This window comes from Centroberyx affinis, unplaced genomic scaffold (assembly GCF_046629955.1).
Source record: "Centroberyx affinis isolate AG114_WGS23_722 - 3 ecotype Tasmania unplaced genomic scaffold, CSIRO-AGI_Caff_v1 ptg002180l_1, whole genome shotgun sequence".
Taxonomy (NCBI): Eukaryota; Metazoa; Chordata; class Actinopteri; order Beryciformes; family Berycidae; genus Centroberyx; species Centroberyx affinis.
The window spans coordinates 95,962-110,023 of record NW_027280488.1 but is presented as its reverse complement, the minus strand read 5'-3'; the positions used below and the strand labels follow the sequence as shown (position 1 = coordinate 110,023).

The window sequence follows — 14,062 nt, the reverse complement described above, 5'->3', positions numbered from 1 at the left end:
CAGCCAGGGGGAGAAGAGGGTGAGGAAGTCAAGAGATGAGATCACACTGGTCTCTGATAAACAAAGAGACACACACACACACACTAATAACCATCCCCACCATACAGATCCTCGGCGCTGTCGATGAGGAAGTTGTTTTTTCGCCTCACGTTGATCATGGCTTGGTATTCCTCCATCGAAGCAGAATAAGCATACTGAAACAAAAACAGTAAAAGCAGTATAAGCCACTTTGCTATTTTCAAAGATTCTACTCCATTACATGCGATATGAAAATATTATGCGAAGCCATGTTCAAACCAGTCGTTATGTGTCATATTATCTGAGGGGCAACGAAACGCGCTCATGCAAACACAAAGGTACATTATTGAGAAACAGCAGTTCATTGATTTTGAAATGTAATGTGCCACTGGTTTATTGGTGTTGTATGGTGTTGGTTGTGGCCCTTGTTTGTCTGTTGATAGATTTTTTGGTCATTGTTAATCAGACCCGTGTCAGAAGGTATTTGTTAAGCATTTGCTCTAATCCCCTTAGAGTTCCAGATGGGGGGGTTTTACTGCATCAGGATGATTCAGGTAGTATCAGCAAAGTTGTCAATCAGGCAGATTAATACTTAAAATAAGAAATGAAAAGCTTTCACATTTGCTGTTCTAAACACCCGGTGTCTGGTAGCTCTTTCCTGGGACTTAGAGGAAGTGATGCGTTTTGTTTGGAATAAACAGAAGAAGAACTGGGTAGTTAGCATGAGCAGTGATAGCCACCACGGCTGAACAGACAAAGAAAAGAGAAACTCAAACTGCATCAACAGAAAATCCAAGGAAAAAGACGTCACAGTACTTAATATACTGTAAAGTAATTTCCTCTCCTATGTGGAAAACCCCACCCACTCTAAGCGGAATAAACCAAATGCTAAGAATTCTTTGAATACTATTCGACTCAGGCCTGTTCTTAAGACAGACGAGGAGAGTTATTGCCAGATTTGAACAGTACATCCTCGAGATAAAGCAGTACATTGAGATATTTTCTGACCTGGTGCAGTTGGCAGGTGATAAAGAAGACTGATGGCTGCGTGGCGTCCTCCTCCACGATGGCGTCCACCACTACTGAGTGATTCTCAACATCCAACACACACTCGTAGTCGAAATCCTTATCCTGAATGTGCACACACGTATAAACCCACAGACATACAAATAACAACATTAAGAACTGTATTTCACCTATGTCGTATAGGCAGCATCTACAAGTTTTATCATTATCATAGTACCACAATGAGATACATACCAAGCATTTCTGAAGCAATCACCAAAACTCTTCACATAATGATGCTCTTTCGGATATGACATTTGAAATCTAGTCTAGTAAGATAGAATATGCATCTGATATTCCTATGATCTTAAGCAGTTTAATATGAGCTTTTACATCCTAGTGAACTGAGCCAGAAAAGGATTTCGGTACCAACGGGCCAAACTCCCAAAAAGTCAGTGTAGTTCTTATGATACACTCCTCAGGCAAAGGGCTGCTGAGCCTGTGGAGCGGTTGCGTTACCTGAAACAGGTTCAGGTGTTGTCCCACCAGAGTGATCTTCCTCTCCACATTGACAGGGAGGAGAGAGGTACCCTGAATTTTCTCCACACACGGACACTCCTGCTGACACATTATCAACCATTACGAGAAATATGAGAAATATCAATACATAAAGGAAAAGAAAATAAGGCCAGGCAGCCTATATTGAAAACGGTTGTCATATCTAGCGTCACCTTTGAATTAAATCGGTCTACAGTGGGAGTAGCCATGCCATTTTACCAAAAATCACAGAAACTAGAGACCCTGAATACAAGGGAAAAGTAAATAAAATGCAAAACTGACAGAAAAAACGAATGCAAAAACTATGCAAAAAGCAGAATGAAAAAAATCATGGAGAGCTCATTATAACAAAGACAAAAACACATTACTATAATGCAACATTTGACACACAAGTCATACATAAGGAGGGAGGTTGGCTTCTTAAATAAAGTGTGAGCAGGGATGGACATTTTGACTTGCTCATTCTGGGTTAGTGCAACATTATTTTTCCCAGCTGGAATCTGAATGTGGCTGATGGAAATGGTATGGAGAGGGTCGTCGATAAGATCTGCCAGGTTAGAGACCTAAATTTCTTCCATCAATGCATATGAGACAGAGGGATTTTATATTGATTTTGTGTTGATCATTTGCCTTTCTTGCTGACTGGAGAGAGAGAGATAAGTGCAATAGATGTATGCAATATCTCCGCTGGGACAATACATCAGCAGTCTATGATGTATCTCACATCACCTTGTCAAGTATGAACTGGTAGCCATTGTAGAAGTCCCACCATCATTTTGCATGGGGGTGGAGAATCAGTGCATGGAAACAGCAGGATTTCTACAATGGCTACACGCGTAGCTTCTCCACTCACCGGAAATTTAGAGTCAGTCGACGAATCTGATTGGTAGTTTGCAGAGTCGGGGTTAGGGTCAATATCGGTGTCAGGAGAGTGTGTATAGGTGATAGACTTTTCAGTGCCGCCTGCTATAGATGGGTCTGTCCCAGAAAGAGGCGGTGTCTCCATCTCCACCTCCACCTCCGTCTCTCCCTCTGCCTTCTCCCACTCCTTCGTCCAGACCGCTGAGTCGCTCTCCTCGGTGTGAGCCAGAGGGATTCCCTCCTTATCGCCATCGCCGGCTAAATCTGCCAACAGGGAAGCGGCAGTGGTCGAGCTTACATCAGAGGAGGAGCCCGCCGCTTCGCCGGACGGCTCCAGAAGACCGAGGTCGGGGTCGGCCTGGCCGCTAGTGCCGCTGGGTAACGTAGTCAGGGGAGATTCCTCAAAGACGTCTAAGGATTCGGTCTCGGGTACCGGGTCATCCCCACCTCCGGCATCCCCCGCTATGGTGGCGCCGCCGCCGTCTCCCTCCGTCGCCGCCTCCCCGCCATCGGTGGTGACCTCCAAGCGCGCGGTGGTGGCCTGGGTGGAGAAGCTGACGAAGGGGGAGGTCCTGGCCAGAGGAGGGGGTGAGGTGGATACAGCAGTAGGCTCTGGGGTGGCGGGGAGTGTCACTGAGGCCGTCACTGAGACTGTGGAGGGGACAGCTGCTATCGTGGGGGCAGGAGGCTCTGTGGGTGGTGGCTGGGTGCTTGTTGGTGTTGCTGTTGTTGTTGTTGTTGTTGTTGTTGTAGCAGGCGGGACAGTGGGAGGTAAAGGGGTCAGTTTTCTGGTGGGTGATGAGATGGTGGGTGCTGGCGGTTTGAACTTGAAGATGGAATAGCAGCCAGTGAAGGAGGGGAGGAGAGGATGAGAAAGAGGCAGGGGGAGGACAAGGGGAGAGGGAAAGGAAAATCAGGGTAAAACGGAAGGGTATGCAAATACATTAAAGTGACACACCGCAGCAACGCAAAACAGATTCATGCTCAAAATAATACTGAAAAAAGACAAAAACAGAAAAACATAGCAAACAGAGAGTACAAGCACAGACTAATATGCACAACATGGTACAGTACAGTATGATAAATGCTTGTTTCTCAGCAAAACAAACCTATATAGTGGGTTCAAATTACATTCCACACAGTTATGCCCTTTAACCATATCCATATTCCCAAACCTGCTAATCCATCTGCATCTAAAAAATGTATCTCACAACAACAAATCCTCAATGTGCATCTTCTCAGTACTTCTAAAACCTTCCCTCTATGGACTGACTCTGGACTCACATTCTGGTTGTAGATGGTGACTCCTCGGTCACAGGTGTGTTTGTGCGTGCAGACGTGCTGGTGGACACACCAGTTACACCCCCAGCGACTGCTAACACAGCCTTGGCACCTGGCAGAGCACAGAGCACAGATCACCAACTGACTTTATTTAGAAAAGGTTGGATAAGAACTTAAGGAATAATGATTAAAATGGGTGATAATAAGAAAGCAAGAAAACCCTGACCAAAATTCACTAAAACATTTCTATAGGGACTTATAGTGTGTCTACGGTACTTAATAGTAAGCAAATAGTGGCCTTATCTACTCCTATGATATCAATTCAGGATTTTCTGTGGTATAATGTTTGACCTATAGTAGCTGCATGATATGTTAAAGTTTTGTTGTAATATTTATATAGTATCCTACTATATATCTTTTTGATAAAGGAATAACTAAAACTGTTACAGTATATTGAACGTATTTACTAATATGATTCAATAGTTAAAGTGTTCATTAGGCTACAGACAAACAAGGACAGCTGTAAATTGATGAAGGAAAATGCTGTATGTGCTGGTTCTTATTTTGCACATTTTAAAATTTAACAAAGTTAATCCACTTAACTTCGCTCTTTGTTACCTATTGCATTTAAATAAATCCTATATCCTTCTCTAATCTAAAGAGCAAGATTAGAGAAGGATATTAAATTGCTCATTAAAAGGCCACTTGCAAGTCAGGGATTCACACTTGCTGACCTATTATTTAAAAGAGGTTCTGGACAAGAGCTTCAGCTACTGTAATTACATTTTCCTATGGAGTAACACTATATAACATATATTTGGGAATTTCCTGAGTTTGTCAGAACAAACAACAGATGTATGACTTGGATTACACACAAGATATGATGGTAGCACAGTAAATCTGTTAGTGTAAGTCACAGAATTGGTGTGTCAAAGAGTTTTGACGTTATTTAGAGGTCAAGAGTTCAAAATCTTTGCTGGGTCCATCACTAATAACAAAGTAGATCAATTTTAATAATGTGTAATCCAACTTTATATATTAGTGCACAATTGTAGAATGTCACAAGGAGTGTGTGTGTGTGTGTCTACTCACGGCCTGCGCCCAGAGAGCTGCTGGACCAAGCTACAGTTGTAGAAGGTGAACTCTGTCTCTGCAACCGTCACGTTCAGGAACCTCAGGGACAGCGTCACCATCACAAAGTCTGCATCAGGACAAAGCAGCTGTCAGTACATTACAGGCCCAAATGACCTGACCAGTCATTCTCTAGCCAGAGCCTGATGATGACTGATGTATATTGGCTTATTAAGCTTGATGAATTACATGCCCTGCAGTAGAGAGATATGAAAAGCAATAGACAGTCATTAACCTTGCACCCTATTCTTTTATCCAATTCAGTTACCAGTGAACACAAAAACACTCAGGTATGGTTATTGTGATAGTTTGGACAGTATACCCTATAGTGATGGTTTGGACAGTAATCATTTTTTACTGGCAAAATAGCATGTCACTCACCATCTCCCTGGCCAATGGGAGGCAGGCTGCTGGCATCAGGAGTGGAGCATGTCACACCGGTGCTGGTGAGCGAGGCAGGAGTTTCTGTGTCCTGGAAGAAGCAAGAGTAGGCTTCTGCTTCTCCTAGACTGGGGAGGCCTGCGACTGACACTGTGATCTGAGGGAGGAAGACAGAAAGAGAAAGGGATATGAAGAGAGAGAAGGAAAAGGGAAGAGATGGGTAGAAACTGATTGGAGTTTTAGTCCTACAAACATTTCTCAGCGGAAATAAACCTCCAGTAAGTCAAGAAGGAGTCGAGAAAGGCATGATCGAAATACTACCCCCCCTCTATTGATTCATACAGACAGACAGTACACTATTCTAATTCATCACACCCATCCCTTCCCCTCTCGCCCCCTTCGTATTACATCAGTTTTCTCCCCTCGGCTGATGTTGTAGAGGCTGAGGTGCTGCACACCGAGGCACTGCTGCTTGTGGTCAAAGCTCCACAGCCACTGGCCCTGCAGAGAGCCTCGCTGGCACTCCCACCGCTGGCCACACCTGAAATACCACAGAGGGGGAACGGGTGGGGACAGAGGGTGGGGGGGAGAGGGGGCGGAGGCGGGGGGGTGAGGGGTAAGATCAAAAAGGATAGGGAGGAAGAAAATAAAAAAGATAAATAATGAAAATGGAAAGAAACTGAGCAAATGGGGATGACTGGATGATGGACATAATTTGTTGCTTTGAATATAGTGAATTAAATGTATTGATAAGGTGATTTTTTTTTTTACAAGAAACATATCCAAATCATTAAAGTTTATTGTTATCTTATGGTTCTCCAGAAATATGTGTAAAGAGACAGACGAGTGACACAAATGTATGAGAGCATTCACACTAGCCACACTATTACTTTTCTCTCTCTCTGACCCACATACACACCCACACGCACACACACACCCAGACTGACTCACCGTCCCTCCAGGACACACCAGCCACAGTAGGGATCTCTGGCAGACAGACAAGACTGGCAGTCCAGGTGATCTCCACACTCTGCCACAGGACGCTTCTCCACCTGAAGAAGTGAGTCACAAGACTGAAAGGTGGATTTGTTTGGTGACTAAGGTCAGAGGTGGATACCAGCAGTACTGATCATCATCTCACTCCCACCTTTGCTCTTTTTTCTACTGAAGCAGAAATTACACAATAATGCTGAAAGTGTCATTGCATTCATTTGGGAAACTTTTTTTTCTGGAACTGGTTAAGACAGGTTGGAGATGGTTCTACAAACATTTTTCTAAGACAGAGCTGTGCTGGAAGCAGTGGTTGAGTTAAACCTCAGTGGGCAGAGCCACAGTTTTTCCACAGTTTTCCAGAGCTAACTGGCTAGCAAAGAAGGAACTGAAGTCAAAATATAAATAAAAAAATAGAAATGGCAATGACAACGTTTTCATTTATTCATGACCATGGCATTCATGATGTTGGAAGGTCAGAAGCTAGCTAACTAGCTTTCCAGGATATCTATAGGCTAGTATGGCTAGCTTGAACTTGGGAGGTCAGCTAGGCTAACTAGCTAATCTAGATAATTTAGCATGGCTAGACTACATTTATTCAGTTAGTAGCAGAGCTCTAGTCTTCATACTATTAGCTTCACCCTCTCTTACCTCTTACCTTTTTCACTGGGCTTCAGTCAAATGTTACCTAGCCTGAATAACTGTGGTTCTTTGGCTCTGCCCACTGAGGTTTAACTCAACCAAATTAGAATATTTCTGCTTCCAGGGCAGCTCTGCCTCTGATAAAAGTTAGTAGAGTAGAACCATTCAGATAGTGTTCTATATGTAATTTTACATGAGGCTAGAGCTCTATATTTGGATGACCGAGTTGACTCTCCGGATCTGAGAAAAGCCATACAATGTATAGCAGTTTTCCATAACGATTTATCAGCTTCCAGCTTCCCACACAGACACTCTCTGTAGGGAGTGTGCCAACACAATGGAGGCCACTTTCTCTGATCAATACCATTGTTATGTCTGACCCTACACCTCCTGCTGACTGTTGTACCACTCACAGTGGGGTTTGTGACCTCTGACCCCCACGGCCAGCTGGCTCCTCTGTTTTCTTTCATACCCTTTGCCTCTTTTTTCTTTTATCCCCTTTTTCAGTAAGAGAGACACAGCTTGAGGAAGTACCAAAGCCTGACAAGTCTGACAAACGATGAATTGCAAGACGATGAATTACAAGTCATGTTCAGTCTTGTGTATGGAGACATCTGGGTGAGTGGTTGCATTGGCAGAGTCCCCAAAAAGGCTATGGGCCTTTATGTCTGTGTGCATGTGTGTGTATTGTGTGTTGCATGCTCATTCAGTACACGTGTGAGTGCATACTCTACATCCATACATACACAAGTCTCACCTGCTGAAATATAAATATTTATAGCATTTGAAATATGATAGGGCTTAAATCTGTATTTCTAGTGTGGTCAGAATGCGTGTTACTATGTGAAAAAAATGTGTTCCATGTATTCTCCTGTGTCATTTTAGACTTACAGCAGTGTCGGTCATGATGTAGACGTGTGCTCCAGTCTGGTCCAGCAGAAGGTCACTGTTAATGGGGGAGTTGGGCTGGATGGTTGTGGTTGCATACATCTCCACCTGGCCATCTGGGCCCAGAAACACCTGAAGACACAGAAAAACACCAGAGACTTCAGAGAATACACTGACAAAAAAAACAATCCCAAAATGTCTGACGATTCAATTCCAAAAGTTCTGGCTGGGGGAAGTGAAGTTTCTCCTCCATCATATTGTCCTGAAGGCCCTGAAGCCTCAACTCCATCCAGTGGAGAAGACGGTAGATTTACAGAACAATTCCCAGGTGTGAATGTGTATATGTGTGTGTGTAAGCCTGGCTGCAAAAAAATTGCAGGGACATTTAGTGCTACTGGGCTTCTTCTGTGTAACAGGTCTACAGCACAGAAAAGAAATCATAGCGTTAGTACAGAATAATGGGATGCTACTCAGTCTGACAGACTCCAACACAAAAGTGGCGTATCCCTCACATTTCAAGACTGAAAGCAAGAGCTGAAAAAAAAAACAACCAAAAAAACCAAAAGGAATATCTTCTTCGGCGTGGAACTCGATCGCAAATCAAATCAAGCCCCGCGCAGAATCACAGCAGAAGTGGCCACGAATGCGATTAGCGCACAGTCAAATCTAATATGAAGGACAGGAAGACACCTCTGGCTTAAGTGATTCCCAGGCCCTCAAACTCTCATGTTACCTCTTGCTAATGAGATTAGCAGAGGGTTTCATGCCTCTTTCCATAAGCCGCTCACTTGATCACTGTGCAGAGAGCGGAGAATCGGCTTGGCCCGTTAAGAGGGATGCACTCAGCACATAATAACACGGGAAGTCGCTCCGTAAGGCTCGGCGACTCGGAAAACATCTTTGGGTTTTGTGATTTTGCGCGTCACGGTTACAGAAGGAGATGTCATGCCGTATGTCACATTACGAATCTGGATGGATAAAGAGCGGTGGGGTTATGAGACAATGAAGTCGAAAGTGAGATTCCATGCGTGTTGCCCACGTGTAAGCCCTAAAACAATGAGGTCTGTCCCACGGGTGTGTGGGAGAGTGAGGGAGAGAAAGACAGACAGACACACACACACACACACACACAGAAACAGAGTCCTGTATCTGGACGCAGTGGAATTTGTCCTGCTGTGAAGTGATAATCCAGTTATAATAGCTTACTTCAGCTGGCTGCATGGAGTGGCGCTTTGATCTGCTACCTAAAAGTACTGTGTCTGGGGCATGCACACACACACACACACACACACACACACACACACAGAAACAGACAGACCTACCAGACGATGACCAACTCTACAAACACCTCACAGCAGAGGTATGTCTACAATCTCCCTTATCTGCATCCCTTCATGTAACTATGCGCTATTAATGCTATCTAGATCTTGGGATTTTGGGCAGTGTATATAGGCAACGCTCCCACCAATAAAAACAAGGTGAGACGCAGGTTCAAAAATCTACTCTGACATCTCTTAGCAACAAGATACGTCCATGTGATTAAAGAAAAATAGTGAAGTACCTCCACTATTGCCCGCAAAGCTGGCCAGGGTATCGCTGCCTTAAGGCATTTGCTCAAAAATGCATCAAGTCCAAGCCTCCAACAACCACACGCTGCAGTCCACAGAACACAAAGTGAATGTATTAGACATGGGGTCATGGAGATCTGCTAGCCGACTGTGTATGTTGGACCAGACGGGACGCCGGAATGACTGGAATACTCCAAGTTCCAGGCATAACAATGTAGTAATATATGGGTGCTGGCATGGACTTGGACAAAATATGCTTGAAATTGGTAGCAAATGTTGGAACTGGTGCGAGGAGTGTTTGGTTTGCTTGCGATTGTCTCTTAGTAGGGGCAAACAGCACCGTCAGCTTCTGCAGGTATCAGGTAGAACGGGAACTGCTCACTTCTTTGGAGCAAAGTCGCCATTTCTTGTCCTGCTGTAAACATCTCACTAATCTTTTATTAGGCACTTACTTGCAGAATGGGTTAGCATACTTTCCATTTTTCTGGGGGGGATGTGAAGTTTATTTTGGAGTTGTGTTTTTTCCCCTGCATCTCTGAAATGAATTGAAGTCTAGATTGCATTTCCAGAATGCGACATATCCATTTTGTAAAATTACTCAACATCACTGAAATGTAGGGAATGTACCAACTACCCTTTGTAAAGTTCCATAATTTTTTTGATGTTTTGCAATCAATCAGTTTGTATGAACAGGTATTTCAGATTTTCAAATGGTCATATCTCATTGTAGAACAAAACAAACAAAAGTTAAAATTGGAACAGTGGCTCAGTGACCATTGAGCACCTAACAGCAAGAAGGAAGCGGGTTTGATTCCCGGCCCCGGTTGGAGGCTCTAAATTGCCCGGGTATGAATATTACTGTCTGTCTACCTCCCTGCCTTCCACTCAATGCATGCTGGGATAGGCACCAGCCCCCCCATGACCCTAAAGCCGAATAAGCGGGTAAAAAAAACCAAAAAACAGAATGAATGAAAGCATTGTGTGACCGTCTACCTTGTGAAGTTTCCCTTTGGAGTCTCCGAGGAAGGCGATGCTGTGTCCGTCTCTGACGCTGACGGCCACAGCGGTGAGGCGGGCGGCCGGACTGTCCAGCACGGCCTCCACCTGCAGCGGGACCCGGCTCGCCATGGGACTGGGGGTGTGGTCCGAGCCGCAGGGGTACGCCTTGAGGGTGTTCTGCGACACATGTGACCCAGATAGAGAGTTCAATAGGTGACTTGTCCTCTAATCAATGTTCTTACATGCCATTGGTTGATTTTTTTTTTATTGATTTGTTAATTCATTGCATGAGTAATTTCAACTAACTTTCTCTTTACCTGATCTAACTAACTAAAGTCCAGCACTAATGCTTCTGATTGAAGATTTAATAATTTAATATTCACGTCTGTTGAACCAGAGCTCCACTCTTTCCTCCATTGACTAAAGGCCATCGAATCCTCTTAATTCGTCATAAGAGGATTGCACCATAGATTAAAGTGGTCTCATACTGAGACTGCAGACTCGCTCTTTTGGTTTTGCAAAACAACCACTCCAAATCCCCCTTTTCCAGTAAGTCTCCCAGCTCAAGCTGTAGCTCCAGATAATTGGCCCTGGAGGAGGAAGGAGAATGGGATGTCGTTTTTATTCTGCTCAGAGCTTATTTGTTTTATAAAAAAGGCTTATTGTTTTTCGAGGGGAACTCTCTGTGCTGTTACATGTCTTTCTTCTCCTCTCTTACTCTCCACTCTCTCTCAACTCCCCTCTGTTTTTCTCTGAGCCTCATTGTTCCCTTCTGTCTCTTTCCTTCTTTCCTTCTTTCTTTCTCTGTCTGTCCAATGGTCTTTCTTTGCCCCTCTGTTTCTCTCTCTCTTTCTCTATCTCTGTCTGTCTTTCCGGGGCTCTCTATCTGGCCCCCCTTTCTGTCTCTCTCTCTCTTTCTCTCCCTCTCCCTCTCTCCCTCTCTGTCCTCTTATGTCAGTGCATTTCAAAAGAGCCCCTATCCTTCCTTGTCAGAGCTCATTAAGCGTCAGCGGCGCTGATTCAGGGTTAGTTTGTTTTATTGATCCCTAACGATCCCATTAAATGGTTGTGCGGGCCGGCGGGGCCTGAGCGGCTGCAGGGCGGCACCGGGGTTCACTGGAGGGCTGCAGCTGGGCAAAGCTGCTCCTGAGGCATCTGGGAGCTCCGGGCAGTTCAACAAGGGCCTCATTAAAAAGGCTCTTCTGTCTCAATATCTCTCTATTTCTCTACACTACCATCCTTCCCTTCACTCTGCTTAATCTTGCTGATCTAGTCATCCCTTGATACTGAGCTTTGCTCTTTTTTCCTCCTTCTCTCTCTCCCTCTATTTGTCTTTCTCTCTCTTTCCCTGATTTGTTTTCTCTCTCTCTGACCAATGAAGCCATGCAAGCCATTAAGGTCAATAAGGTTGAGGTAAAGAAAGACCTAACTAGCTCCACTCAAACATGGATGGAGTTTGTCTCTGACAGCAGAAAATATATTGCTGTATACTGTCTATAAGGATGGATCTATAAGGGCGGGACCCATACCATACCAACTGAATACATAAAGCAGAAGAAATACATTACAATATGTACTGTAGCGTGCAGTCTGTGTGTGAATGCCATTAGGGAATTATTATCATTTTAAATTATCATCTCATAGCTCCAAACATTCCGCTTTTCATGAACCAGAGAAAATGTTCAGCTTCCATTTTTACAATGTTTTTGTTGAGTGACTTATTCTCATGCAGAACAATATAAGCTGTCACTAGCTGCTACCACAGTACCAATTTCAAAAGTACAACACAAAAGATGAGATGTGGCATTTCTCCAGCAGGCGATATAATTACAGTACGCCTCAACATCAGGTCGCAGGACAACACAATGTTCTGCCCAACAGAAAAACCCTACGAAAGCTTGAGATTTTTCCATAACAGCTTCTCTTGCAGTATCCTTACCGTGGGCAGGTTGGCGCAGCTGGACTTGACCTCGTACTCTATGTAGGCCACCTCGCCTCCTCCCTCCACCCGCCCGTCCTGGGTGTAGCAGAGGTCACGGGTGGAGTCGATGCGCCTGTCCAGCTCGTCCAGGGGGTAGACGCACAGTGCCGAGGCGTCCGACGGGTTGTTGTTTGTGGAGCTGATGCGGGTGGAGAAGACTCCCAGCAGAGCCTCGCCCTCCCGGCCCCCACCCTGCCCCACCTGTCATAACACAGGCAAAGGAACAAGTCAAGAAAGGAAAATGAATGAACGTAACCTTGATGTAAACTCATTCCTGGAAACAAGATGTTTCGCTCAAGCACGCTCATTCCTGAAACTGTGACTAATTCAAGTATAAGCTCATCTACAAAGACAGTAAAGCCAGAAAGTATTTCCATGCAAAAATAGGATGCTTCAGACACCAACAGTTTGGAGAAATACATACATCAGGGGTCTCAAACCATGTCTCATGGAGGGCCAAGAGTATGCAGATTTTCCTAGACCAAGACCAAGTCCAACCAAAGACTATACCAGGAGATTTCACTGATTAGCACACCCTTCAACCAGAGAGGACGAACTAATCAGTGAAATCATCTTGGGTAGTCTTTGGCTGGAATGAAAACCTGCAGACTCTTGGCCCTCCATGCCACATGGTTTGAGACCGCTGACATACATAGACATCAAAGTACCTGGGCCGCCTGGAGAAGGTTGTAGCTCCTGGATGAAGAAGAGGAGGACGGCGAATTGCAGACAAGAGGAACCTCCACATAGGAGTAGTAGGAGGTGTCGTCCAGGCACACGCGGGCGGCATAGGTCCGGTACTCCCTCGACGCCGCCTTGATGTCACGCCGGTAAAACAGGAAGTACACGTACGTGCGCCGGGCGAACGCCGCCACGAAATGGTGGTCGTACTCCGAGAGCCGCCCGGCCACCGCTAGCTTGGCCGTCTCCTCGTAGGAAAACACGGGTTCCGACGAGAGGTGGCGGGTGGAGATGGGCGGGTGGCTGGCGGTGTAGCCCCGACCCACGTACATCACCGTCCGCTCCCCGCCGCGAGGCCCCACCACCAGCCCCACGGTGGACACCGACGGGTCGTTGGCCGCAACGTACTGCGTGTCCACGGGCCTCTCGGTGGAGAAGAGCACCTCCCCGACGGACGCCAGGCTGCGTTTCTGGCAGGTTCCCTGGTGGACGCTGCCGCAGGTGATCAACTCGGACGCCTGCGGGTCCACCAGCAGCAGCTTGTTGTGGTTGCTGGTCCTCTGGGCCAGGGGACAGTTGGACTCGGTGACCGGGGGGAGGCAGTCTTTGCTGTCGTTCACAGGACCGGTCCTCTCCTCCTGTTCCAGCCGGAGTCCGTCTAATCCGTCCAGCTGGAAGAGGCGGTCCCTGGCCCCCACGTACACCGTCCCCACAGAGGGGTCCGGGTGGAGAACCAGGTGCTGGAAGACGGTGTCATTGCGGGAAAAACGGGGGTAAGAGCGACTTAGGGCAGTGGCAGTGAGGATCAAGGCGAGGAGGCAGAGCAGGGCGGAGTTCAGGGCCTTCCCATGTGGCATGGCAAATATTCTAGGGAGAAAACCAGAGGAGGGTTAGCTGCGGGAGGCCAAGACTAGCAGATGTTCGAGGTTGTTCTGCACCAATGTTCAGCATCAATAAGACTAAAAGCCGCCTCCATTCTTGGGTATAGTGCAAGTTTATGATTTAAAGAGCTTAGGTTTAGGCTGACATTAATGTTAAGATATGTTGAGACCATCCTAAGCTCTTAAGCTAGCAAGTA

General features: G+C 45.8%; 1 protein-coding gene across 1 annotated transcript in view; it reads right to left on the bottom strand.

Annotated features, from left to right (window-relative positions):
• The window catches only part of plxnb1a (plexin b1a), a 29,728-nt gene extending 15,884 nt beyond the window's left edge, over positions 1 to 13,844 (bottom strand). The window contains exons 1-13 of the mRNA XM_071532254.1: positions 12,972 to 13,844; positions 12,262 to 12,504; positions 10,317 to 10,499; positions 7,759 to 7,887; positions 6,187 to 6,287; positions 5,644 to 5,776; positions 5,236 to 5,392; positions 4,816 to 4,924; positions 3,727 to 3,835; positions 2,435 to 3,268; positions 1,543 to 1,641; positions 1,027 to 1,149; positions 101 to 194 (exon numbers count right to left, since the gene is read on the bottom strand). Coding sequence (XP_071388355.1) covers positions 101 to 194; positions 1,027 to 1,149; positions 1,543 to 1,641; positions 2,435 to 3,268; positions 3,727 to 3,835; positions 4,816 to 4,924; positions 5,236 to 5,392; positions 5,644 to 5,776; positions 6,187 to 6,287; positions 7,759 to 7,887; positions 10,317 to 10,499; positions 12,262 to 12,504; positions 12,972 to 13,841 — 3,184 coding nt within the window. The 5' untranslated portion in view covers positions 13,842 to 13,844. The remainder of the gene's footprint in view (positions 1 to 100; positions 195 to 1,026; positions 1,150 to 1,542; positions 1,642 to 2,434; positions 3,269 to 3,726; positions 3,836 to 4,815; positions 4,925 to 5,235; positions 5,393 to 5,643; positions 5,777 to 6,186; positions 6,288 to 7,758; positions 7,888 to 10,316; positions 10,500 to 12,261; positions 12,505 to 12,971) is intronic.
• Positions 13,845 to 14,062: the final 218 nt, after the last annotated feature.